The 25098-nt window shown below is 41.7% G+C and overlaps 1 protein-coding gene across 3 annotated transcripts; it reads left to right on the top strand.

Annotated features, from left to right (window-relative positions):
• The first annotated feature begins 474 nt into the window (after positions 1–474).
• epg5 (ectopic P-granules autophagy protein 5 homolog (C. elegans)) lies at positions 475–24246 on the top strand. 3 transcript variants are annotated; one of them, XM_039620584.1, is made up of 46 exons: positions 475–833; positions 962–1156; positions 3321–3977; positions 4076–4336; positions 4418–4616; positions 4702–4841; positions 4942–5049; positions 5142–5215; positions 5381–5489; positions 7073–7187; positions 7267–7417; positions 7538–7699; positions 7795–7952; positions 8229–8380; positions 8508–8648; positions 8769–8933; positions 9018–9140; positions 9233–9495; positions 11351–11491; positions 11586–11730; positions 12298–12495; positions 12666–12773; positions 12875–12997; positions 13229–13395; positions 13489–13722; positions 13851–13974; positions 14058–14202; positions 14589–14760; positions 14858–15020; positions 15111–15253; positions 15386–15542; positions 15794–15988; positions 16085–16298; positions 16980–17167; positions 17323–17530; positions 17655–17730; positions 18216–18319; positions 18443–18618; positions 19266–19490; positions 19588–19797; positions 20769–20913; positions 21585–21827; positions 21990–22203; positions 22292–22510; positions 22631–22745; positions 22833–24246. In XM_039620584.1, the coding sequence occupies exons 2-46, from the start codon at positions 1103–1105 to the stop codon at positions 23013–23015; spliced, it is 7767 nt and encodes a 2588-aa protein (XP_039476518.1). In that variant the 5' UTR covers positions 475–833; positions 962–1102; the 3' UTR covers positions 23016–24246. The 3 variants fall into 3 exon arrangements, with proteins under 3 accessions (XP_039476518.1, XP_039476520.1, XP_039476517.1); XM_039620586.1 differs by having other exon boundaries at positions 475–1156; positions 3321–3971; XM_039620583.1 differs by having other exon boundaries at positions 475–1156.
• Positions 24247–25098: the final 852 nt, after the last annotated feature.

The following is a 25098-nucleotide window of genomic DNA, read 5'->3' as shown; positions in this document are numbered from 1 at the left end:
CCTAACATGTGTTGTCCCTAGTAGTAAATGCATAAAAATAAGGCTTTTAGGAAAACACTTAATAAACATTTGCTGCCTTGAAAAAGACTCAATTTACATTGCAGTAGTATGAATATTACATAAAATAAACTATATACAAGGTGTCTTTGAATAGCAGAGATTCATAAATGTCTGCATGTAGCTTAGAGCCATATGGCGCAGTGTCTCACAGTTTCTTACAGTTGAAGTCCAAAGAGTCGTGCTGACACGATTCTTTGTTTGTCACAGCAGCTTTTTCTTTATCGTGTAGAAAAACAGTTAAATATGTAACTTCTTTACACTGACAGAAAGGGGAGGTTCACTGGTCCGGCCGCGATGTAAAATGAGTTTGACACCCGTCACTAAAGTATGAACTCTTTGACAGAAAATCGTCTTTGCGTATTAGGTTTGGCCTATCTACTACTCCGTAGAGAGGTGGAGCAGTCACGTGATCAGAGATTGTGCTCGAGGAGTTCCTGGAACAAACAAAACAAACTGCAGCCTGACAGCGGACGTGGCTGTCACTGCGTGTCACTCTCTGGGACGAGTCGAAATTTGATTTCTTATTATGTGAGCAGCAGCACGGAAAACTGAGAGCCGCTGGTAAATAAACAAGTCAATAGAAACACCGCCTAATGGGCGAGTGGCTCGGCGTTAGCGTAGCTTAGCCTTCGTACACTGTCACCAACTGTACCTCCGTGGGGCTTCATGGTTTCGTTTTCCCCAAAATGTGCTGTCTTAATATTTTGTTCACGCTAGGACGCCTGCAATTCTTGATATTCTTCGCGGATGAATCCTGTCAACGGAATATAAAAGTGTGTTTTGTTTACAGTCAGTGACTGTGTTTATCTTGTCAGCACAACCAGCCACGGGCTGCTTATCACAAGAAATACCTCGCGCTCTGTTCCAGCTAAGGGTCGTCTGTTGTTTTTGGTATATTCAGATCACCTATAATGACTACTCAGCTGATCAGCGGTTTTCAGGTGATCAGCATCATTTCCACCAGGAAACTTCTCAGTCAGCTGTTTGTCAGAGTGATCTGAGCTGTGAAAACAGCTGATACGGACACGAACAGACACTAAAAATGGAGGCTGTGAGACCAAAGAAGAACAAAGCAAAGACCAGCGGAAAATCTCAGGTGATTAAACCAAGTACCTTACAGGTATTCTTTGCCTTCTTCTCTTTTCACGGGGGAATGAAGGGCCTTCAAAGCATAAACGTCCCAAACAGAGTGAACACCCAGTAAAATACATTTCTCTTCACATGTAGGGACAGTTGACAGTTTATAATCACTCATCATGGGCACGATTGTCATTGTAGTTTTGAGCTTTTAATGTTTGTTTTTTGTTTTTTTCGAACTGTTCTTATTCAGGTTTGATGATTGTACAGAATACATCTTAAATGAGTTTAGAAAAAATCAAGAATTAGGTACACACGCTTGAATTTATTTTAGATTTTCACTAATCCACAGAAGGTCGAAATTTTACATACATGCTCTTACATATCCAAATAATATTAGCAAATTACACCTCAAACAGACACTTTTTGTGCCTATCAACAAAGCTTCTGGGATAATTCTGGCTGAATCTTTGACCACTCTTCTTGGCAAAATTGGTAGAGTTCATTTAAGTTACCTAGTTTCCTGTTCTTTTAAGCTTAGTCCAAAAATTTTCAGTAAGATCAAGTTTGGGGCTTTCGGGAGCCAATTCCAGAAGCTTAATATTAACCTGCTTTATCCATTCTAAAACAAATTTGGATGTGTATTTGGGATCATTGTCCATTTGGAACCCCCAGCAGTGTCCAAGTTTCAGCCATCTAGCTGTCGATTTGAGATGAAGTTGAAGTATTTTGAAGTGGTCCTCCTTCATTATTCCATCCGCTTTGTGCAATGTACCAGTACCACTGGCAGCAAAACAGCCCCAGAGCATGATGCTACCTCCACAAGACTTGACAGTTGATACACTGTTCTTAAGGTCGAAAGCTTCACCTTGACTTCTCCAAGCATACCTCTTGTCATGTTGTCGAAATAAGTAAATTTTGTCTCATCTTACTTAACACCAGAAAGCATTTGGCTTCTCCATGTAGGCAGCTACAAATTACAGTTGACAGGTGTCGATTTTAGAACAGGAGCTTCTTTCTCGGTCGGCACCCTCACAATGACAATGTAAAACTCACTTCACTGTGGACAGTGACACTAGTGTTCTAACACTTTCCCATTCATGGCAGGGCCACGTGAGTTTTGGTGGTTCCTGGGTTGTTGCTGAACATGCAATTTCCTGCCATCTGAGGGTAAAACAAATTACAAAGCAAAGAGGAACTATCAGTTATAGTCAATCATGATCACTAGCAAGAAGTTGAGAAGCCATGGCTTTGTCAAGTTAAAAGACATTGTAGAATCTTCAGCACCAGTTGTTAAAAGATTTAAGTGAATGTATGCATGTGTTTGAGGCTGTACATATAATTTTGACCCAGTGTGGATTAGAGACAATTCAAAATAAATATAAACTTGTGCAGCCAATTCTTGTTTTTTAAAGTCATTTAAGATGTTTGCTGTACAATCATTCCACCCTGAAAAAAAAAAAAAACAGTTTAAAGAAATCATTTGAACCCAAATCACCATGACATTTGTGGTCATGATGAGTGTATGTAAACTTCTAACTACAACTGTATCCTGTGAAGAAACATTTATATCCTCACAGCAGTTATTTTTTTTTCCCCAAATAACAGTAACCCCATCCATGGAGCCAAAGAGCTTCAGTAAATTGGTTTGATTATTTTGTAAATGATGTCAGTCATATGCTGTGGTTTTTTGCAGTGGCCAGGTCTCATCCATGTTAAACCTTGTTGGGAGATTTTAGACTGAAATGTTAGACCAGTGCACTCTGCCCCAGTCACCAAAACACCACACGAGTAGCTATCCTATGAAAAAACAGCTTGATCCCTGCTTGATCCTCCCAGAGACTTGGAGCATGTACCAATGCACGTTGAAGCTGTTGTGAAGGCACTTTGTTTTTCCTTTTTCTTTTTTTTTCTTTCAGTCTGTACTTTTATTCTTTAGAGATTGATAATAAATCAAATGACTTGCAAAACACATAAATTTAACATACCACCACGATCCAAACAACAAAAATATCCATGATTACAAATGCAGATTATTTTTTGGCACATTCATAACAGTGTTTGTTCTGTAGTCACATGATTATGGTCACATGTAAAAAGCTGTTACACAAACTTGGTTGTCCTCCAAGGAGAAATTGATGTGTTATTGTTGATTTTTTTTCTTTCTTTTTTTTTGCACACAGCTGGTCAGAAAGCAGAAGCAGGCAGAGGAAGACAAAAGAGCCCCAGCTCCCTCAGCTGTATCTGAGGCCTCCACTTCTGACTTCACTGAGATCCCCCTGAGTCTGCCCTATCAGGAAAAGGAGGAGGAGGAGAATAAGCTAGACACTGTTCAGAGTCCTGAAGCCACAGCACAGTCATCAGACCTGCCCTCTGAGAAGCAACAGACAGAAAACACAGCATCATTGCTGAGTAATACTCTACAGCCAAGTCTGAGCTCATCAACAGTGACATCACAGGTCACAACTCAGGAGTCCAAAAAGGAGGAAGAGGAGGCTGGTGTGCAGGAAGCTCAGGGGGCTGAGCTTAAAATTGTGCCACAAACCACTGAACTTGAAAAAGATGAACAGTCATGGAATCAGCCGTGTGTTTTAACTCAGTTTGAAGCTTCAAATGTCCCAAGTGCCCCAGCACTGTATCCGTCTCTTCCTACACTAGAAGAAGGTTCAGTGATACAGTTTTGTGGGGAAGCTGTGGAAACCTGTGGAAAGGAACCTGCAGTGTTGGCACTTCCTGAGCAGGAATCTTCTCCTCCAAGTTTGCGGCCTTTGGAGTCCGTGGCCGACCTTTCTCGGCGCAAACTCTACCCGGAATTACCCAAAACAGCTTTAGAGGTTCAGGTGATCTAATGTACCATGAGATCAAATTTATTGCTAATGCTGAGTTTTACAATAAAATGGGCTGTATTACTGTATTATTTAATGTTTTTGCTCTGTAGCCGTTCTCACTGGAGCAGCTGAGTGTTTGGGAGCCAGGCGGAGGGTTGCGAGCATGGCTGGAGGGGGTTGAGGTTTGTGCAGCACAGTTTTGTGCTCTGGCGCGGCAGGAGAAGCACGAACTGACTGAACTGTTGCAGAACTACTGGCGCTGCCGCAGACAGCTGACCCAGTCGCACACACAGCTGCACACGCAGTCATCTGAGTGCAAGAGCACACAGAATCGTCTGTGGAGCTTCAGAGATGAACAGCTCACACTTCAGGTGTGTTTTACAAAACATCTATAGTACAGAAAGATCAAATGTCCCACTGTTGCATTTGCACTTATAATTTCTATCCTACAGGGTGTGTGTGCAGACCAGACAAAGGTATGTGGGTATCACCGCTTCCAGCAGGCAGAGTTTAGTGAGAGTGTGCAGGCTGAGCTGAGAAGACTGTTTGAAGCTTGCAGTGAGCTGCTCCATCAGAAGGTCGTGCTGCATGCGTACACCGCTCTGCTGTCACGCCTGCAGGTGGAATCATACCTGTACAGTCTTATAAAAGGTGGGAAGAATTGTTTTACCTGTACTTCTGATATTACTAGTGTAAAATGTATGTATTACATCAGTTTTGTCTGTTGCTGTCTCAGATTTTCAGTTAGATGGCCAAACACAGCCGTGTTCTCTCCAACCTCTGAAAGAGGCCATCAGCGTCCTGTTTAGTTTCACACGAAGAGTCCTTGATGACACACAGTTCCAGTCAGACATCCATCACTGGCTTGAGAGATTGGTATACACACAAACCCCAGACCATTTTTCAAACTTACTGCTCCAGTGGTCAAGGCAATTTGTTGTTGCAATCCTCCATGTGTTCCTGGTCTATTCTCCAGGTCGCCGTCCTGCTGCATGTTGGAGGGTCAGGGGAGCACCTGTACCTCTTGTGCCATCTTCTGTGCTGTCCTGCTGGGGTGGGAAAGTGGGCTGCACACTTCCTTCAGGTTCGTTAGGAACACGCGCCTGTCATTTATCATTTTATCACATCAATTGCTATACATAGAGAGGAATAGAGTTCTTCTTTTATCTGACCCAGATCCAAGTTTATGGGAACACCTCCGGAGTTCAGCAATTTATGCAAGCTCTGGCCATTCTAATGTCACCTGCCAGGTAAAAATGCAAGTCTTTACATCAGTTTCTTCTTTTCACCCACTGACTGTGAGCATTACACTGCAAATTATGCTTCTGGCTTTCATGAGAATCCAGGTCATCTTTTTAAGGACCAACAGTCTAAGATCTCAGAACATGTAGCTTTTTTTGCTTGTTTTGACTCAGACATCGTGCAGAGTTCCTGGGCCACATGAAGCCGTGTGAGAGCCAGAGCTCAGGGGCTTCTGGACAAGAATCTGGCAACTGGACCTTAGTGGATGAAGGTGGAGAGGAGGTAAGACAATAGTTTTTATATCAAAAAAGTGATCCAAATGAGTGAACATTACAGGGAATGCTAGTGCTTTGTGGCCTAAATTGGTTTCCCTGTAAGAAAACCAAAAGGAAATTTATATTTTTTAATTTCACTTCTCATGCAGTATTGTTAGCTTATTTGTGAAAATAAAATGTAAAATTATTATATAAAATATCATTCAGAAGCAGCTGTAAATAAATGTAGGTGCATTAACTCCTCACTGACTATTGTCTGCCCCGTAGATGGTTCCTTAGTGCCCTCCAGGTGAAATGTGGCCAGTTTTGGAGCATACATGCTTAAAAAAAGAGAAAGAAACTTCACCCTCTTTTATTTTTAAGGTTTTATGTATCAGAACACATAAAAAGAATTACAGGAAGTCAGCAGGTCTTAAAATTAGTACTCTTGTTCAGATGTAGCTCTACAAACCTCAGCCATCCTGCTCTTTTTAGAGAGGAAACGCTTTCTTCCGTAAACACTCCCATGCCTGTTCAGTCTTCTCGTTGTACTGTCATGAACTTTCTTACTGAATAATGATGGGCTTCTTTTCCCAGGTTAATTAGTAGAAACAAGTCCTTTTTTCTTTTTTAATCAATGCTGACGTCTTACCTCCTTGACATTGTGTTAACACACCTGAATGCTCCAGACCAGCAAACTGCCAGAACTTCTGTTTTTATAGAGGTGCTCATACTTGCCGATGATCAGTTAATCAAGTGCATTTGATTAGCAGCACCTGACTGCTACTTACCCTTTCAATTCCTGTGGAAGCAGTGAGGCTCTACTTGATATTTTTAGACACTGCTTCTCCATTTTAGCTTTGGTTTTGTTAAATAAACAATGACATGGTGTAGTGGGTCATCTAAGGTTGTATTTATCTTATTTTAGGACCTGCTAAGCAACAGGTCTTAAAATCAGATACATTTTCTATTATGTCTTGATATATAAAATGTTAGATGTTAAAGAGGGTGTGCTTTATTTGTACCAAGAGTAAACAGCATCTGTTTACACATTTATTGGAAATAACCAATATGTTTTTGAGGAGAAGCATCAAAATGTTATAGTCTCTGAAAATACGGTCTCTTTTTCCTGTTTTCTTTCACCAGTTATGATGCAGGCGGTAATAAATATTCAGTCTGCTTGTTTGTAAAGAAGAGCTGTCACAGATTGTAAATTTGTAGAGAGTGCTTTTTAAAACAAAATGTTCTGGTCTGTCTTCTGATTTTGAGTCACATCAATGATCTGCTAAGAAATTGTGCTAAATGAACACCTATGACCATTTAAATATCAGTCTGCTGGCTTAAAACCACAACTGCTGCCAGTACTAATGTGTTGCCTAGGAACTGTGGTGTTTTCAAAGCTTTTAAGAGTCAAATTATTTTAAAAAACACATTTGTGATTTTTTTTTTCAACATGTTATTACTGTGTACTGTTAAAAAAAACAAAGCAAGTAGCTTCTGCTTTATATTTTGCCTAAAAAACAAAAATTTAAAAATGCCAGTCGTAGCATATTGCAAATACACGCAACATTTAGTAAGTTGGCCCCTAACGAGATTGTCTTCTGTGTTTAGGATGAGGACCCAGAAAGCAGCTGGCTGCTACTCTGTGAAGAAGATCTGATTTTATTGATTACCCAGTTTCCCTTCCAGCAGCTCTACTCATACATGCTTGGGATGAGCAAGCAGGGTAAGAGAGTCAGTCTGACCCATCTGTCTGTTAGTTTGTTTGACTCACAGTGTGAACTAACAGGTGCGTCTGTCCCCAGGTGTGTATGAGCCCCAGGCCTGCTCCAGTCAGAAGATGATGCGGGTGTTTGCTTTCGCTTCTTCGCTCATTGAAATTCTCGCTCTCGGTCTACAAACCTATAACAGATCCCGTTACAGACAGCTAGTCAAACGAATAGGACACATCATACGGTCAGTTCGCCAAGCACATAAGCAGCTTCTATGTGCTGACACTTCTTAGGCCATATCACAAAGTCAGAGGATGCATTAATAAAATGCTATGTTTGGCTTTTCTTTTCTGCTCTCCCCCAGAATGACAGTTTGCTATGTCAGTGATCACTGGGCCCAGTATGTGAGTGTGACTGATGCCGCTGGATCTAGCTCTCAAGTACACTCTCTGTCTTTGGAAAAACTGCAGCTAGAATATGATCATCTTTTCCTCCGAGCTGTTTTACATGTACTCAGAAACAAAAGGTGAGGAGTTAGCCTCAAGTTTCCATTTTAACTGGGAGCAGTTACATTACAGACTTTGATATTTAATATTCATTTTGTGTGTTCATTCTGTACAGGTTGGGCATTTGGTTGTTTATGTCTGAGATGCCATATGGGACTTTGTCCAGCTCCATGCTCTGGAAGATCCTTTATGTTATGCAGAGCGCAGAGACTGCAGGGCTAGAAACACTCAGCACAGCTGGTGACACATACTCCTGCATTCAGGCTCTCAGAGGTACAATTATACACACTTAAGATGCACAAAATTTGATCTTTCACATCCTTAAAACTTGCCTGTTGAATATGTTAATGCTCAGAAGTCTCCACTCAGTTTCATCATCATATTAAAAAGGACCTTTTTAAAATATCCCAAAAACATTCAATTTGAGCTTTGAACAAACTTTTTGAACTCATTTTGTATTGTACGTCTTTCCTGGATCTAAAGTTACATCATGTCGGTCTTCTTAGTCTGGAGTTGTCATTGTGATTTTATTTTTTCTCTCGGATACAGACCCACAGCACCAGGAGAGTTTTGAACAGTGGCTGTGTGAGGTGAACAGCTCTGACGGCATCTCGCTCCTCACTGCATTAGCACAAATGGCGACACCCACTCAGCGCTCTGACTCAAAATTCATCACCACTATAACTCTCCTGATATACCAGGTGGGGGGGGGGGGGGGTGTAATTTTTCTGAAATTAGTATCAACTTTGTAACACAACACAATTCATCATCCCTGATTAGGATCTGTACTGTCTCTGCCTGACATCCATTTCCTAATTTTTGCTTCAGGTCTCTTATGTGAGTGTGTCCACCAGAGAAACCTACTCCAAGGTGGGGAGGGAGTTACTGGCTGCTATAGCAGCAGCCCACCCGCATGTTATCTCGGTGCTCCTTGAGAGACTGAGGGACACCATACAGACTGTGGGAATGGTTGGTATTGTGATTCCATATTAAAGGTTTTAGCTGTACGTAGTTTTTAGTCATCAAATGTTTAATTTGATCCATGTGACACTCGTGTGTTTTTGTTTGCATGTTTCGTTTGTGTGTTAGGTGGCTTTGTACTTGTGTAAAGAGCTGCCTCTGAGTCTTTGGCAGCCGCGGCAAGAAGAAATATGCGTGATTGGAGCGTGGCTCCTTCAGCATCCTCTGTCAGCTGTAGAGAACCGGCTGGCCTGTGTCATCCTCGAGGGTCTGAACTGGGGGTTCAACACTCAGGTAGAGAGGATGTCCGAGACTCCTGACAGCACAGTTGTGAGTTTGTCGCTACCAACCTTCACTAACCTTTCCTTCCTTATGTAGGATGGCTCTTTGTTTCTGCCTTCAATTCTCCACAGTGAGGTGGCACTGCTGGTGGCAGAAGCCTATCAGAAGTACCTTACAGACAAACCATACAGTGGGCTGATATCAGAGGGAATCAAACAGGTGACACATTTACACTTGCCTCATATCTGCTGATGTCTTTAATGCTTATTTCTGCATTACACATCATTCTCTCTCTTTCTATGTCCTTTCAGGTCTCTTACCTTGCAAGTGTCCTTCGTTTGGGCGTATCTCCTGAAGCATCCTTTAGTCAGTGGGCATGGCAGCTGTTGCTGAGGCTGAAGCTTCATGGCAATTCTCAGAACCCTAAAGGAGCCTGGGTGGTCCCTGCTTTGGCATCCAACCCACCTCCAGAGCTTACGCACTCTCCTAGCATGCACTCTGTTCTGAGGGCTGTAAAAGCAGGCATACCTATTGGATGCTACCTGTCCATTGCAATGACAACCGTGGGACATAGGTTTGTATTCACACACTAGGAGAACATTTATGGCTGACTTACACATTGTGAAGGATTGAACTGGTTAAAGATGGGTGTAGTCTTTGGAAAACTCAGCCTTGTTTTACCCAAGAAAGGCAAAAACAATTTGAAAATAATACAAAATGTGATAAAATAATTTAACACAATTTGACACACAAACATTAATCAATTAATGTTGCAAATAGAACTCTTGCTGCTCTTATGCTTACAATACTACTATTATGCATCTCAGGTCATCCCCCTGCTGCAATGGTGTAACCCTAATTTGAAAGCTAAGTGGAAATCCATAGAATTCAATGCAACCCCTAAATTTCAACTACAAGCCTCAATTGCGGATAAAAAATTGGCAGACCGTTTAGAAGATAAAGGACCATGGAGAAGCCTCACTCTAAAAATATGGAATAAAGTGACTAAAATATGTGGTAGTGAACGAATACTAAAAGAATTTAGATGGTGTGCTTATGACACAGATTTTAAACCAAACGAAAGTGATAATAGATTTCAGTCCTGGATAGAGAGCGGACTAACAACATTCCATTCCTTCACACATAAAGGGACACTACAGAGTTTTCAATCTTTACAAATAAGAAATGGCTTAAGACAAGTAGATTTCTTCAGGTTTCTACAAATGAGGGATTATTTTAACAAACATTGCAATATCCCAAACCCAAATACGGTTGAGTCAGAAATTTTTAAGATAGTTAAATTAGCATATGATAGTTCTCTGAGAAAGGCAATCTCCAAACTATATGATCTGCTTCTTCAAGCAGGGAAGGATACTACTCAAAATATTAAGATTAAATGGGAATTGGGATCAGGGATGGGTATAACAAACGAGAACTGGGAGAGGATTTGTAATTTTCATTGGTACTCAACAAGTTCTTTATCTTGGAGAGACCACTGCTGGAAGAACATTATTAGATTTTTCAAAACCCCTCATCAAATTAAATATAAAAATGGGACAGCGGAATGCTGGAGAAGATGTGGATCAGAAGAGGCACATCATTATCATATCTTTTGGGACTGCCCTAACTTAAAAAATTACTGGCTGGGAATTCATAAAACTAAAAACAAGATAAAATTTGACATCAATTTTGTAAATTTGTACTTGGGCTTGGTTGCTGGCTCGGTCCGGGGAGGGGACACAAAGCTCTTACAAGCGCTATTAGCGGCCAGCAAAAAATCAATAACCAGAAAGTGGTTAAATCCAACTCCGCCAACACTTGAGGATTGGTTTAATGTGGTTTTTGAAATATTTAAAATGGAAAAATTGACATTCTTTTTAAAAATTTGAAAAGACAAATTCTACAAAATATGGAATAAATGGATTAGCTTTGTGTCCCCCATCCGCCCTGAATTTAGGTAAGACCAGCCCTGAATTGGTGTACCTCCCATGTATCGTACAATGTCAGGTTGACCCTCAACTTCATAATATGTACCTAATGTAGTCTTTGTAAATAAGTTAAACATGCTGCATTATGTAATACACTGTCAAGCCACCGAGTTCATTTTTTTTCGCTATCTGAATGTAAAACAAAAGGACTAAGAAAAAGTCTTTTCCTTTTTTTTCTTCTTCTTCTTTTTTTTTCTTTTTTTTGACTAAATAATATCAATGCACTTTATTGTAACAAGTCCTTTTTTTTTCTTCAATAAAAATATAATTTAAAAAAAAAGCAAATAGAACTCTTGCTTTTCAGCAAAAGTGTATCAGGGGCTAATATAGCTACAGTATATTATGTAAGGTGTAGATGCGTGAGGTTTCTAACTTTAGTTGTATGGCAGTCACATGTATAAGTTGAATAATCTCGTGTGGATTTTGTCTTTATTTTTTCAGCCTGGAACATTTCTGTACTGATGGAGTTGGCTTGTTGAAAAGTCTGATTCAGTCTCGCCATCTGAGAGCTGCTGTGCATCTGTTAGATAACATCCTACCCCCAACCTATCCTCTCAGCTACTACCTGCTCAACAACGCTCAGTAAGAAACAGGCATCCTTCGTAACACATGTAAAATATGCAGCTAATTCGAGCACTGACTTTATTCTGTGTGTCTTGCTCTTTGTTAATGGCAGGTTTGTAAGCTGTATTCAGTTGTTCTTGCAGTACGACAGCGTGTGTCCTCAGGGCATGACGCAGCAGGTCACGCATCGAGTGGCGCCACTTCTCACTGGAACCACGTATGGAGACAACGTCCGTCTGCTGAACAGTGTCATTCAGGTGCATGGTGAAACTTTTGTGGATGTTGTGTGCAAAATTCCTGAATTTATATGAGAAAAGATGAAAAAAGTATGGAAAAGTAGCAGATTTTAATTATTAATTATTGTGTGTCTGGGAAAATGCAATAATGTGTATTTATTTTTTGTTGTTTAAATTACTATGTAACGGATTAATTAAATTACCAAGTATTTTCCTCACCCTCAACATTGCTGCCCCTCTCTAAGCCTCTTCTGGAGGTTTCTTCCTGTTAAAAGGGAGTTTTTCCTTCCCACTGTCACCAAATATTTCTCATGGGGGGTGATCTGATTGTTAGGGTTTTCTCTCTATTATTATAGGATCGGTACCTTATAATATAAAGCACCTTGAGCTGACTGTGGTAGTGAATTGGCGTTATATAAATAAAGTTTTATTTAATTTAATTATTCGGGGTAGTTGAACTAATTTTGAGCCAGCTAAACCATGTTATGAAGGATTTTATTTTATTTTTTTTTTTACATGTAAACACACTCAATAATTCAGTCCTCATTACTTTGGGACTCATTGCTCATTTTGTAACTCATCTTTCAGAGTCATGTGGTAGAAAGTTCGAAACCAGGCCTTGTGGGGGCTGCAGCAGTTCTGGAGTTTTGGGTGGGAATTCTGACTCAACAGAACTTGTGGTACCGAGACAAAACAGTCCTGTTCCTCATGGATCAGATCTGCTGCGCTGCCTTCACTTACCACCAGGAGGAATGTGTGCAAAAACTCCTGTACCAGCAACATAAGGTATTTACAAAGTGGTGTTTGATTTGTATGATTTAGCAACCTCTGAACTTCACATTAATATTTAATGGGACACAAACCAAACAGAGCGTGAATAAGGTGAAGAAAGATAATTAGAAGCAATGTTTGGGGGTTTTTTCTGTTTGTTTTATTGTTTTTCATACTTTCTGCAGACTGCTTTGGGTTATCATGGAGACCGGGGTCTGCTCTCTTCTCTGGTTGGCTGGATTTCTGGAAATGCCACACCTTCCTTCATCGAGGGCCAATCCTTGAGTGCTGAGGTGAGAGACAACAAGGCAACAACAGCATGTGTAAACACAATTGATCACATTAGTAGAATTCTCCATCCTCACTGGCCTGTTAATATTTATGTTTTCTTTAGATCTGGTTTGCCTGGATGGTGCTGAATATGGAGGGTGTGTTTGAGGAAGATTCTCAGCTGAGGCGCTGTGTTGAGCATGAACTCCTGTCAGAGCCTAATATCTCCCCCGAACAAGCCTTAAAGGTAGACAGTTTATCAGTAATGGGTTCATTATCTCGTTACATGATGTGACATTTTACATCCTTCTTCAGGGAAGATGTACTTTATGACCTTTGAATAAAAGTGAACAGACTATTTGCAAAACTAAAGAGCAGAAATATCATAGAAAGTACTTAGGATCCTGGTCTACTGCTGTTCAGTGATTTGGAGTGTTGTGTTTAGATGATGTTAACAATATTTCTGTTTCTGAGCCAGAAGGCTCAACAGAGGCTCAAGTTGCCGGTAGCCCCGTCTCTGCAGAGGCTTCAGGTATATCGTTGGGCATATCAGGCCACAGCTACACCACCTGATCACCCCCTCCTACCCCTCATCTGGCAGAAATTCCTACAGCTCTACCTTAGACAGCCTGGACCTGAGTACGGGTATGATAAACATGCTCATGTGTTATGATCCCCAGTCAAAGAAAGCAGAGAATAGGCAGAATCTGTAGCTATCTGTCCATGTGTCTCTAACAGGCTGGCTGCAGGAGGATGTATCGGCAAGAGGTTCTTCCAGGCCTCTTCTCAGGCTGCTTTCCTCCGAGATCTGAGGCAGAGAATACAGGAAGTGTCTGACTTCCACCATGCTGCCAGTCAGGCCCTCCGGGTACTCCCACCGACCACACCCTCATCAGACCAGGGTGACGAAACCCCCAGTAATCCCGGACCACCTTACCTCACTTCTCCTCAGCTACATACAGAGCTGGTCAGGTAAGGTGCTGATCCTGACAGAGAGCTTTTATAAAATCTTCCTTGTTTTTTGTTTAAAGATATTCCATATATTCCAGGCTATGGCAGGCTCTAAATTTTCAGCTGCTTGTTTGTTTGTTTGTCTACAGGTTGTTTGGAGTATTTGCTGTGTGGCTGGATGACGAGACTCTGCAGAAGCAAGAAGTGTATCTTCCCTCTCTTCCTCCAGAGTATGAACCACACAGACTGGCACAAGTCATGCAGCGGCATCAGGCGAGTATAATTTTTTTTAAATATATATATATTATAATATATTATTCATTTATTAATTGTTTTGGTTTTGTGTTTTTTTGTAGGAACTTTGGCTGGAATATGTGGACCAGGAGCGTCTACAATATGATCAGAGGGAAGTTTTGTTTCTTTGGAAGAAGGTGCAGAGTGAGCCAACGTTCCTCCAGACTCAAACCTCTGGTTTCACTGACTACACCAGCCTCAGCAATGGTACGGAGCCAAGCTTTATAGCCAAACAATTAAGCAGGGGTTAATTTAAAAAAATATATATAGATACCAAAAATGCAATTCTGTAGTTTATACACTGTGTGTCAGCTTCAGAAGAGTAAATAATATATTCTGTTTGAGATATTTTTTACAGGAGACATTTTCACTTTTTATTTGTTAGTGTTTTTACTGCTATCACATGTCAGAAACTCTCCTGTAATTAAGAAATGTTCTCTTGTTGTTTAATTCCCTTTTCTCCTTTGTCCTTGAGACCAAAATTATGTAGACCAACTGTACATAAGTGTATTTGATTCACTTTTCATACGTGCCACAATCTACTTCTACTTCCAAATCTAAAAATGCTTGCATTTGATGTTGTCTTAATTCAGCAAGGGAGCGTATCCTGTCCAATCTGCAGAAACATCCAGTTCCCCGTTTAGCTCCTGAGCTGCATAAGCTGAAGGCACCAGTACCTGAAGTGCCTACTGCCTGTGTCACTGACTGTAAAGCTGCTGCTAAACTGTTAGAGCAGGACCTCAGCATTTTGCAAGATCAAGCCAGGTATGTGTGAATCATAAAATAAAAGCTTTTATTTTTAATTATCTATAAACATAAATAAGCCGCATGCTGATTCCCAAATACTTTATCTTGGCACCAGGATTGCTGTAGCACGTGAAGCCCAGCAGGTGGCAATGGAGCAGGAGCTGCTGGAGAGTCTTCCTTTACTGTTTAAGAACCGGCCAGAGCAAGTCACCATGGCCCTGGAGTGTAAAGGGAAGGGTGGACAGCCATGCCAAGGAGCTGCAAACATCACTGTCACAGTAAGACCTCTCACACTGCAGGCTAGCCACGATTTAAGTTACAGCTTTGGTATGTTTTATTAATCTGTGTGTGTGTGTGTAAATTTGTAGTGTGAGCACGTGCAGAAGCAGGAGGCAGTGCAGACTCAGATAACATCACTGCGCAGGGACATCAAAAAGCTTCAAACCGATGCTATGGCTCCGCCACCTGAAATCCTGGCCCAGGCTGCCGTTCACACTGAAAACTTCATCACGTCAGTACAATCAGATTTTATATCATTCATATCAAGATGCATTATATAATATATAGAATTTTCCATTTGACATATATGAAGATAGATGGGGAATGTCTTGACTCACGTGTGCACCTTGTTTCATGGTCTTAGGGCTCTGGTGAATATGCACAAAGCACAAAAATCTCCTGCAGTCCAGAAAGTTGGTGTGTCTGCTTTTTACAAGGTGGTCTCCTTTGTATGTGAGGACACGCTCCGACATCCACCAACTCGTCAGTACCTGTCTTCATGTGTGGAGGTACTGGGACAGGTGTGTATATGCTCTAACAAATACATGCACATATTGCAGAGTAGCAGTGTTTTTATTTATTGTTGTGTGGAATATATAAGTACAAAAAATGGGTATTTGAGCCAGCTAGAGTACTAGAGAATAACCCTAACCACCTTGAATAGAGGACATAAATCATTATAGTGTACATAAAGAACAAACATCATAGATATGTTGGATGGATTAGCTGCGATTAACTACTCAATTTAAAGTGTATTTAATTTTGTGTGTAGGTATTTATCCAGGGAAATGCAGAGGAGTGTGGCCGTGTCCTGAAGACTATCCTGGAGCAGCGGCGGCTTTGCCCTCTCATTTCCCCCTTCTTCACTCCCAACGCAGCCCCCAGTCAGCTGGTGTTTCTCTACCAAGACGTCGTGGCATCGCTGTCCCTCGACAGCGCCGATGTCGTTTTCATGCTGCTCACTAAGGTTAGTCCACATGCAAGTGAAATGGAAAGATGGGATGTATACTCCGCAAACCACGTGCCAGTTACAATGTCCACTTCTGACTCTTTTCCCCTGTAGTTTGATTTGTCTCAGTGGCTGAATGAAGCCCATCCCGTGTTTTCGGAGAGGACGCGTTTGCTGGAATTGGTCCATGGAGCTCTCTGCGTCTGCGGCCGAGACCCCGAGCCTGAGTTTCTCACGCCTTTTCACCTTTTCACCAAACACTGGACCTGGCTGTTACGGCATCATTTCCCCGACCATTACAGCGATTGCCTTCGCCTCCTCATGACCAGTGAGTTGATCTGTTCTAAAGTGATAAATTGCGATTACCCTCGATTTTGTTTTGTCATGGGGCAGGGATAGCTCAGTAGGTAGAGTGGTCGCCCCATGATCGGAAGGTCGGGGGTTTGAAACCACTGAACGGCTACCCTGAGGTACCCCTGAGCAAGGTACCGTCCCTACTCACTGCTCCCCGGGCGCCTGCTTAGTGGCTGCCCACGGCTTCACTGGGTGAATGGGTCAAATGCAAAGAAAAACAAGTAATTTCCCCACGGGGAGCAATAAAGTATACATTATTATTATTATCATTATTATTATTATTAGAGAGACACCTTTATTGGACTCTTATATTAAACAGCCATTTTTCCCTTCTTGCGCATTATGTTAGACCCTGACTGCTATTTATTTTAGAAAATGAATCTAAGAAAATGCATTAATCTTCCTGAAAGGATGCAAGTGACGATTAAACTGATTAATAAAAGTCAGTTCATTTTGAACAACAGATGCATATTTAGTGTCCGTGTCAGTGAGTGATTCATCATTGTTTGGCTTTTGTTTTTCTGGTTTTTGTTAAGAGATTTTTCCAAATGGAGCCGCTGATGTCAGCTGTGATTATAGAACTAATCAAGAATAATCAGTTTGGGTGTTTTGTTGGGAACTTCTTCAACAGAAGGATTTTTTTTAACCTCCTCAGGCTCATCCAACCAGCTGCTCAGTCCAGAGTGCTGGAAAGTGACTCTGCGAGTGCTCGGCTGTTTACCTCCATCCCGCAGCACCAAGGGCAAAGCTGAAGCAGCTGTGTGCAGCACTGAAGTCCCCACTCGCGGTGTCGCACCCCCAGCCTCCCCCTACAGGTCCCCCATCACCCTCTCTCCTCAGCAGGTAGTCTTGGCGTTGTAAATATGTGATTCACATCTCTATTAAGAGTCAGCATGCTGCACGTTAAACAGAAGTTGCTTGCAAAATGCTAGTTTGTGTTTTTGTTCAGTTTTATGATGCTTAAACCTTCATTTTTGTATTTTATTTGTTGCTAACAGGTGGATGAGACAGTCGATTGGCTGAGTGACTACTTTTTACGAAGTCGTCTCAGTAAGACGGACCTCCGCAGCTTCGGCCTCTACGCTTCCTGGACTCCCTACATCGAGGATGTCGTTTCCTTCTGGGACCATTTGATCAGTTGCCTCATCAATGTGCAGCTCAACAGCTGCGCCCGAGAGTCAGTGGGCAGCAGCAAAATAATGAAAGGTAGCTGCAAATTATTAGCTTACATTCATGTCAAACCTCTGATCATTTATAGAGTTTAACCTCTACAACCGATATGCACAAAAGTAATGCATCATTGTGAAAAAGAAATATGGCACTCTCACAGCTCTGCAGGACCTGCACAGTAAGACTGTGAAGTTATTTAAGCCATGGATCTTTCCTGTGGACGCTGGCGAGGGCGGGTAAGTGTCTTACATCTCAGACAGGAACAAAGATCTGCTATCAGTTAGCAAGAGTTAAAACAGATGTGAGCATAGACAGAACAAATTTTAGACAGGGCAGTAGTTTTTTGTTTTGTTTTGTTTTTTTTTTAACTCAGTGTTCTATAAGCTGATCTTTCTTAGTTTTCTTGGTTTCTTTTCACTGGGCAGTCATTAAAGCTTATAGTCATTACTTAACTGAATTGAATCTTTCAAATCTCTGAATCACACTACACATTATCCAGAATAAAGCACTGCTTCAGCATTGTTCAGAAAGAAAAGAATGCATTAATTATTTATTGAGTGTCACACAAGAACGTCAATAAAGTATGTATTTTATATCTGATTGTCATTAATAGAAGGGACCTGATAGGTGAATTTGCAGTTTGATTCTAATTTTAAAAGACAAACCAAGAGTAACTGCAAATTATGGACAAATAATCTCAATTACTGCATCTTTATCTCAGTAACATCAAGTGTTACCCCTGGCTGGAGACGGATGCGAGTGCAGCAGGATGTATGGTTGGCCTCTACATTCAGATCACTGACCTACTTCATCACAAGTTCAGAGGCAAGTGTGCACAAGTAACAGTTTAAGCAGCAGTGATCTTTGTCATCTGTGCTGTAATAACAGGGAGAAGCCAGAACCATAAAGGATGTGTTTACTTACACTGTGTGCGTGTTTATGTTGCAGATCGTCTGCTGCCTGGTCAGAGGGGTGCTCTGTGGCTGTGTATGATGCAGTACTGTGAGAGCTGTACCTCACCACGCACACCGGAGTACCTGCTCTACTTATATCACACACACCTACGCAGCCTGCCCTGGAGACACCTGCACCCTGACACTAAGCTCATGGAGCAACTTTTCAGTGTGAGATACTTTGCTCTTAGACCCCTAACACCTCACACTGATTTAGACATGTGTGTCACAGGGAAGCCTGTTAACCCGAGACCATGATCCTTGGCCCCAGCTTCTATTATTAGCCTGCACTCACAGAAATACAGTCACAGCTCCTTGTTCCTGGAAAAAAGCTGTGTCTCAAGGCTCCTATCAATCTTTAAAGGCTATCCTGTGGAATCTATTAGCATAGATAGGATACTTGAATTCATGATAATAAAGGTCTGATTTAAAGATTAAAAATAATGTTTGCTTATCTGTGAAGACTGAAGAGTAGCAGAAATTGATATTGGAAGCATGGAGAAGGTTACCAAGCAACTCATTACATTATTCAAGCTAATATATTAAACTTTAAACACTTTTGGTATGTGTGCATCATTATGGGGTTTAATACTCCTACTACTGAGATGTTTAATGATTTATCATAAATAAATGCATCAGTGTATCGATATTTACACTGTTATTGCTACTTTCACAGTAACAGGAGCCAAAAATGTGCATTTTACATTTAGCTTGCATTAAGCAGCACTGATACTTTGAATACAGTCCAAAGCAAAAGGGTTTGATTTGTTTGTAGTGTCTGGTCCTTTTTCGATTACTTGTGCTTCTTGTGCCTACAGGTGGAGAGAGGAAGTCCCAAGAGCTGCTTCCTGTTTATGGGAGAAGTGTTATGTGAGGTTAACTGGGTCAGCGTCCTGAGTGACCACTTACAAACACCTCCCGGCTCCACAACATATCCAGCTCTGTCAGAGATGGCCACACAGAAAGAGTCGCACACCATGTTGGTGTACCTGCTCTACATGCTCGTTTTCCTGGCAAAGGAGGAACAACTCCTGAGTCAGCAGGTGAGTTCAGGCTAGTGTGGTATCGCATCAGAATCAAGAATCAGACCTGTTTCCTTTTTTCAGTCATTTTTCTTTTTTTTTCCTATTCAACCTCCAGGACTCACCTCTGTTCAGTCTGCTGGTTCAGTCCACGTCTCTACCCTGGCACAAACTGGACCTGTCCTCGTACCAGAGCATTCTGGGATACGTTAGCACCCACTACCCTCCCTCTTTGCTTCTCAGTGCTGATTCTGCACCTCAGCTGCTGCTGAAATCACTCCGTAGTGCTGCCGGGCTCCACCTCTGCCCCGGTGAAGCTCCACACCAGGTGAGACGTTACAATCCTGTTTGTTTTCTGCATCAGATTTGTTAAGGCGCCGTAAACCTCTTAAGGCAGGCTAAACCAGCAAATGGATTACTCTGTCAGCATCTCGAGTTCACTAAACTGGCATGCCTGCTATAAAAGTACAAGGTTTGGAACATATACATGAAACTTAAACTTAAGCAGTTGCAGCTTTCAGGGACCAACTCAGGATGTAAATCAGAGCCTTGGTCTGGGGCAGATTGACAGGAAAACTCGCGTCTTTCATGGCAGAGCTTCTTGACCCAGAATCCTACCACAGAGCCACTGTGCTTTCCATAACACTCAATCTGTGTAGTTGCTTTAGATGTATGTTTGCAGTACGACATTTTATACATCATCTGATATTTTTCCCAAAATATCCAAAGTCCAAAAAAATATATTGGCAAGCTCTGTACAATCCTTCTAACTTTACATACGACTGTTTCAGGATCTAGCAGAAATATGTGGCAAAAGCTGTGAAAAAATAATAAATTTAACATAAAGCATGAAACTCACTGTAAATGTAAAACAGACATATTTTACTTAAATTATCTACAAGGTTTTCCTCTCACAGTAAGGAGCAATAAACAGTTCCTCACTAGTCTAAAAAATAGTCTAATTTTTGACAGAATATGGTTGTGGTCAGAAGTTTACTTCCATTTATCGTGGGCTTGGTAATTTGGGGCTTTTAACAATTTTTTTTAAACAGTTATTTTCCCAGGGTGGAATGATTGTACAGCATCTTTAATAACTTTAAAAAAACAAGAATAGGAGTCAATGATGTAAAATAATTACATCCATTTTCAGCCTGAATTCATTTACAGTGTTTCATCTGTTTTAGCAGTCAGGAACCTTTAGTTTACCGAAAACTGATATATATTTTATAGTCAACAGTATAGCAACAAACAAAAAAGACAAAAAAAACCCTACAATTTCTGTCGTTTTTTTCATATCAGGAAGAGACACTAAAGGCTGGAGCCTACATTTGCTGGTGTGTGCAATCTCTGGTGACTCTGGAGCAAGGAGGCAGCATCACCCTCACCAGCCTGGAGGCTCAACTGGAAACACTTTTGGAGAGCATCATAACCTTCAACCCACCAGGTGAATTGTCCTCACCGTCTTGCTAATCAAAATCTTCAACCATCAGTAAAAACAGTCTTCTATAACAGAGATGTCAAACTCATTTTACATGGTGGGCCACATATACAGCCCACTTTGATCCTAAGTGGGCCAGACCAGTGAAACTCTCCTTTCTGTCAGTGTAAGAAAGTTTAACTAAGCATTTAATCTCTCAAATATCTAAATATAAGAAAAGAAGTGCATTTTCAACAGTATGTCTTTGTTTTTCTAAATGCAGTAAATGTAATTGTAAAAAATAAATGTGTAAAATTTGAGTAAAAGAAAGAAAGTGTCTGTTAACTCGCAGAAAATATCCTTTTGCTTTTTACTGTGAAGCTGTTGGATAAAAACGATTATAAAAAAAAAAAACCAAACCAGGAACCTTTCTTTGATTTTTTTTTTTTTTTTTTTTTTTTAATTGGTATATTGCTTAATTACTTTGGTGTAGTATGATTGGTCATGGGGGAGGTCATTATCAGTAGGAGAAGCTGCTAAACTTATAAAAATACAGTTAAAAGTCCAAAATGCATGCCCTCCTTTTTTTCAAAGCTGGGCCAAATTGGAGTCCTTGCCAGGCCAATTCTGGCCCTGGGCCTTATGTTTGGCACTCCGTTTCTATAGCCTTATTCCTACTTCTTCCTGTTCCCTTTCAGAGGTGGATTTGGAGCAGAGGCACATGGCGTTCTGCAGTCTCTTCAGTGATGCTTTGGCTTTGCTCAACGGTGTGGGCGTCTCAACGGGCGAGGCACTCGCGGCCCATGTCATTAACTGGCTGGACAGGAAGGGGAGGGGCTTTCCAACTCTTCCCCTTCTCACAGCCTGCTCCCGTTGCCTTGCGTCGGTGCGACACATGACACGCATCATGGAGGCATGCATTACAGGGTACTTCAACCATGGTAAGTAACAGTTTTGGGTATTGGGCGTTTTATTTCAATGCTACCATTTCCCTGAAAGTTGGTTTAGTCTTTTTCTTTTTAAAATATTTAAAGAGAACGAGAGGATGTCTGAAAATTGACGTTTTTGTTTTTTTTCCCCCCACGTCCGTGATTTCAATTCAGCCGAGGAAGAGTCTGTAGGGTGGGGCCCTGTGTTGGCATCGCTGCAGGTGCCCGAGCTCACGGTGGATGACTTCCTTTCTGAGAGCCAATCAGGAGGCAGTTTCCTGACGCTCTACGCCTTTATTCTGCAGCGTCTCAACAGTGAATACACAGCAGCCAATGAGAGGAGGACTCTGGCTCTAATTAACACTTGGACCAATCAGGTCTTTCCCAGGTTTGTCCCTTTCACTCGCTCTATCGTAGCATTTAGCGTTTGTCCTCTGTGACCTGTAAACATATGAACATGTTTCATTTGTCTCTAGCGGTCCGGCTGATGAAGCCAAGCTGTTTCTGTGGTGGCACAAATCCCTGAATCTTTCAGCGGAGCAGCTGCAGCCACAGGCAGGCCTTACTGAAGTATCAGGTGTCATCTTGGGCCTGATGAGGTTTCAAACTAGGCTGCTTCAACTGGGAGAAGAAAGACTGAACTCTGGCCTGCTCGGAGCTATAGGCCTTGGAAAAAGGTCTCCTGTCTCTAATAGGTGAGCTGGCTTGCACGTTATTAGTAAATCAAAACACCTGTAGCCCATAAAGAGTAAAAAATGTGTAAAACAAATTTACAAATGTTCATAACCTAACTGTTTATGTATGTAATGCTTTAGGTTCAGGGTGGTGGTACGCAGTCTAGCAGCTTTTCTGTCCATTCAAGTGCCATCAGAGAGCGAGCTTCGACTTCAACCCACCCCTGACTTGCAGCTCTCTGCAAAAGCACAGCAAGTATGCAAAAATCTGAAGTGTTTCATTTTCTAGTTTGTAATTATCACCTAAAAATAACTTCTTTTTTTTCCTTTTCAATGGTTTCAGATGTTGGGGACGCTGGAAGCCATGCCCAGTAATAAGCAGTACGCCGAGTTAGAGGACTCTGTGAATAAGGCTGTCCAGTTCATTCGCTACCCAGGACATTGTCTCAAAGATGGACCCCGGCTGCTGGCCCTCCTAGCTAACCTCCTATACCCTGACCTCAGATACCTGCACATTATCCGCTGACTGTGAACTTACCTTCTACCTGAGAGTAAACAATTGTTCCCTAGAGTCAAAAATCCTGAAAGAGCACAAAAGTTTTAAGTGATGAAGACACTTGTTCTGAATTGCCTTTTTATTGTGTCAGCGGGGGACTTGTGTGACAGAAACTGACTCATTAAAGCTGACTGAACATTTGTGAGGAACAGACCTCTTGACTGCTAGCGTACAGTGAAGGAACACAGATCCGTCAGAAGTTTAAGCAATCATGTGTGCTAATCTTTGACATTTAGGCACTTTATTTTCTTCTGATGTTCATGCCTTGTTGCTTTTTGCATAAGTTGCCTGTTGATTTTCAGCTCCATCGGTTCTGTTCTTGATTTGAGAGGATGTTGCATGTATTTATTGAAGCAGAACTCAAGAATCAGAATTCAGCAGCAGGCTCTGTGGGTGTGAGTTTCACACCTGTACATGGAATCTAACAGGAAAAAAAGATGAAGGGTCCACAGATTATTTAGAGGATGTTAAAGGACTCATTTAATAGACCTATAGGTTTAGTAGTATCTTCTTAAAGTAGGGTGTGGGACATACCAGGAATGTTGATAGTTGGGGTTCATTGCTTGACACAAGTCTTGTTTTTTGCTGCTGATGCTTGCTTATCCATGATCTGCAGTCTGAAATATTTCAATCCAAGGTACTGTATACAGTAGGAGGTGATCATGTCTAGTAACAGCACATTTGCCAGTATTATGTTCATTTCCAGCCAAAAGTGCTTTCCTTGTTCTGCCAAAGAGATGTTATTTTCATCTGCTCAGCTACTTAAACCTCCTTGACCGTGATCTCTGGTTGTGTCATCAGTGTCCGTTAAGTCCAAAACTACAGTCTGGAAAAGCGAAGTACAACTTGTCTTCCTTGTAGAATTGTATGTGCACTGTTATTCAAATTGCTAATGGTATAACGAGGTTTTAATGCTGTTGAAGCTAGAACAAAACTGGACAGCTTTCTCGCTTTAATTACTCTTGTCAGCTCACCACTTCTGTTGCTCTGTGCCATCTCAGTAATCATCGAGCTGCACTTCAGCAGCCTGCAGCTCGCCTTATCGCTGGTATTATGTGGTGACTGTTAATGTCAAAAGCATTTCTTTTTTATGAGTCAGTGATCAGGAATGGGTCTGTAAGGACTGCTACAGGAGGTGTACTCCGTAGCCAAGCAGAACAAAAGAGACATGACTGCTCAATAAAGGGAACTGAACACCTCACAGCTGGTATTTATCAATATAACACAGCAATCTGGGACCAGATGTTGCACATGGAGCCGCTGAAAGCACAAACGGGACAGGTCCAGACACCAATTAGAGGTACAATGCATTGTTCAGCCTCTACAACAAAACAAAGTTGTCTTTAATGTTCACTTTCCGCTCATAATGCTCCCGACGGATGGACTTAAACTGCATCTTCCTCGTCAAAGAAGGCAGTTATGACAGAACCTATTGTGGACTGATTTTCATGGACAGCCACATCCTCCTGTTCTCTTCATATGCAAGTAACAGTACATGCCCACCACTAAAAAAACTTTTGAAAAAAGTACTCTTCCCCTATAAATAGAGCCTTTAAAAAGCAGGGGGTGTTGAAAATGAGCTTTTGTGTGCATGCATACATCCAGCATTTGACACCACCACTTCTGTCTCGGAGAAAAACCTCTCTTCAGGCAACTGTGGTCTCTATGGTTACTGGAAGGGTGGAAGTGAGAGAGGAGGTGGAGAGGACGGGAGAAAAGAAGGGGAGGTGGGAGATGCTTGCAGACACTCGCCGTCTCCTCTTGGCTCTCGAAAACGGCCTTCGGCGTGTTCTGTGAAGCCGTCGGTCTGTTTGTCTCTCACCGTCTAATTCGACCTTCTGTTCTCCCGTCTCTCAGCTCAGGTGGTGAAGTGCTGTGGAGTGGTCGGTACTTATGTGAGAGAGTTTGCTCTGGAAACAATAGCCTCATAAAATTTCCCCTCCCAAACCCATCTGGCGTGTCCTCCATCCCATCCGGCCCGCATACACATGCACGTGCTCGGAGGGACCCGTTGCTGATATTCTTAGCAGACACATCACTGTCTGGCAGATCC

Source organism: Oreochromis aureus, linkage group 12, assembly GCF_013358895.1.
Source record: "Oreochromis aureus strain Israel breed Guangdong linkage group 12, ZZ_aureus, whole genome shotgun sequence".
NCBI classification, from domain to species: Eukaryota; Metazoa; Chordata; class Actinopteri; order Cichliformes; family Cichlidae; genus Oreochromis; species Oreochromis aureus.
Note: the sequence above shows the minus strand (reverse complement) of the source record. Positions and strands in the feature narration are given on the sequence as shown.

What these genes read in the sequence shown, in the direction of transcription:
- epg5 (XM_039620584.1), top strand. Translation starts at nt 1,103, where the DNA reads ATGGAGGCTGTGAGACCAAAGAAGAACAAAGCAAAGACCAGCGGAAAA. An exon ending in TCATGGAGCAACTTTTCAGT is followed by an intron (nt 18,619 to 19,265) that starts GTGAGATACTTT and finishes TTGTGCCTACAG; the next exon opens with GTGGAGAGAGGAAGTCCCAA. An exon ending in AACAACTCCTGAGTCAGCAG is followed by an intron (nt 19,491 to 19,587) that starts GTGAGTTCAGGC and finishes TTCAACCTCCAG; the next exon opens with GACTCACCTCTGTTCAGTCT.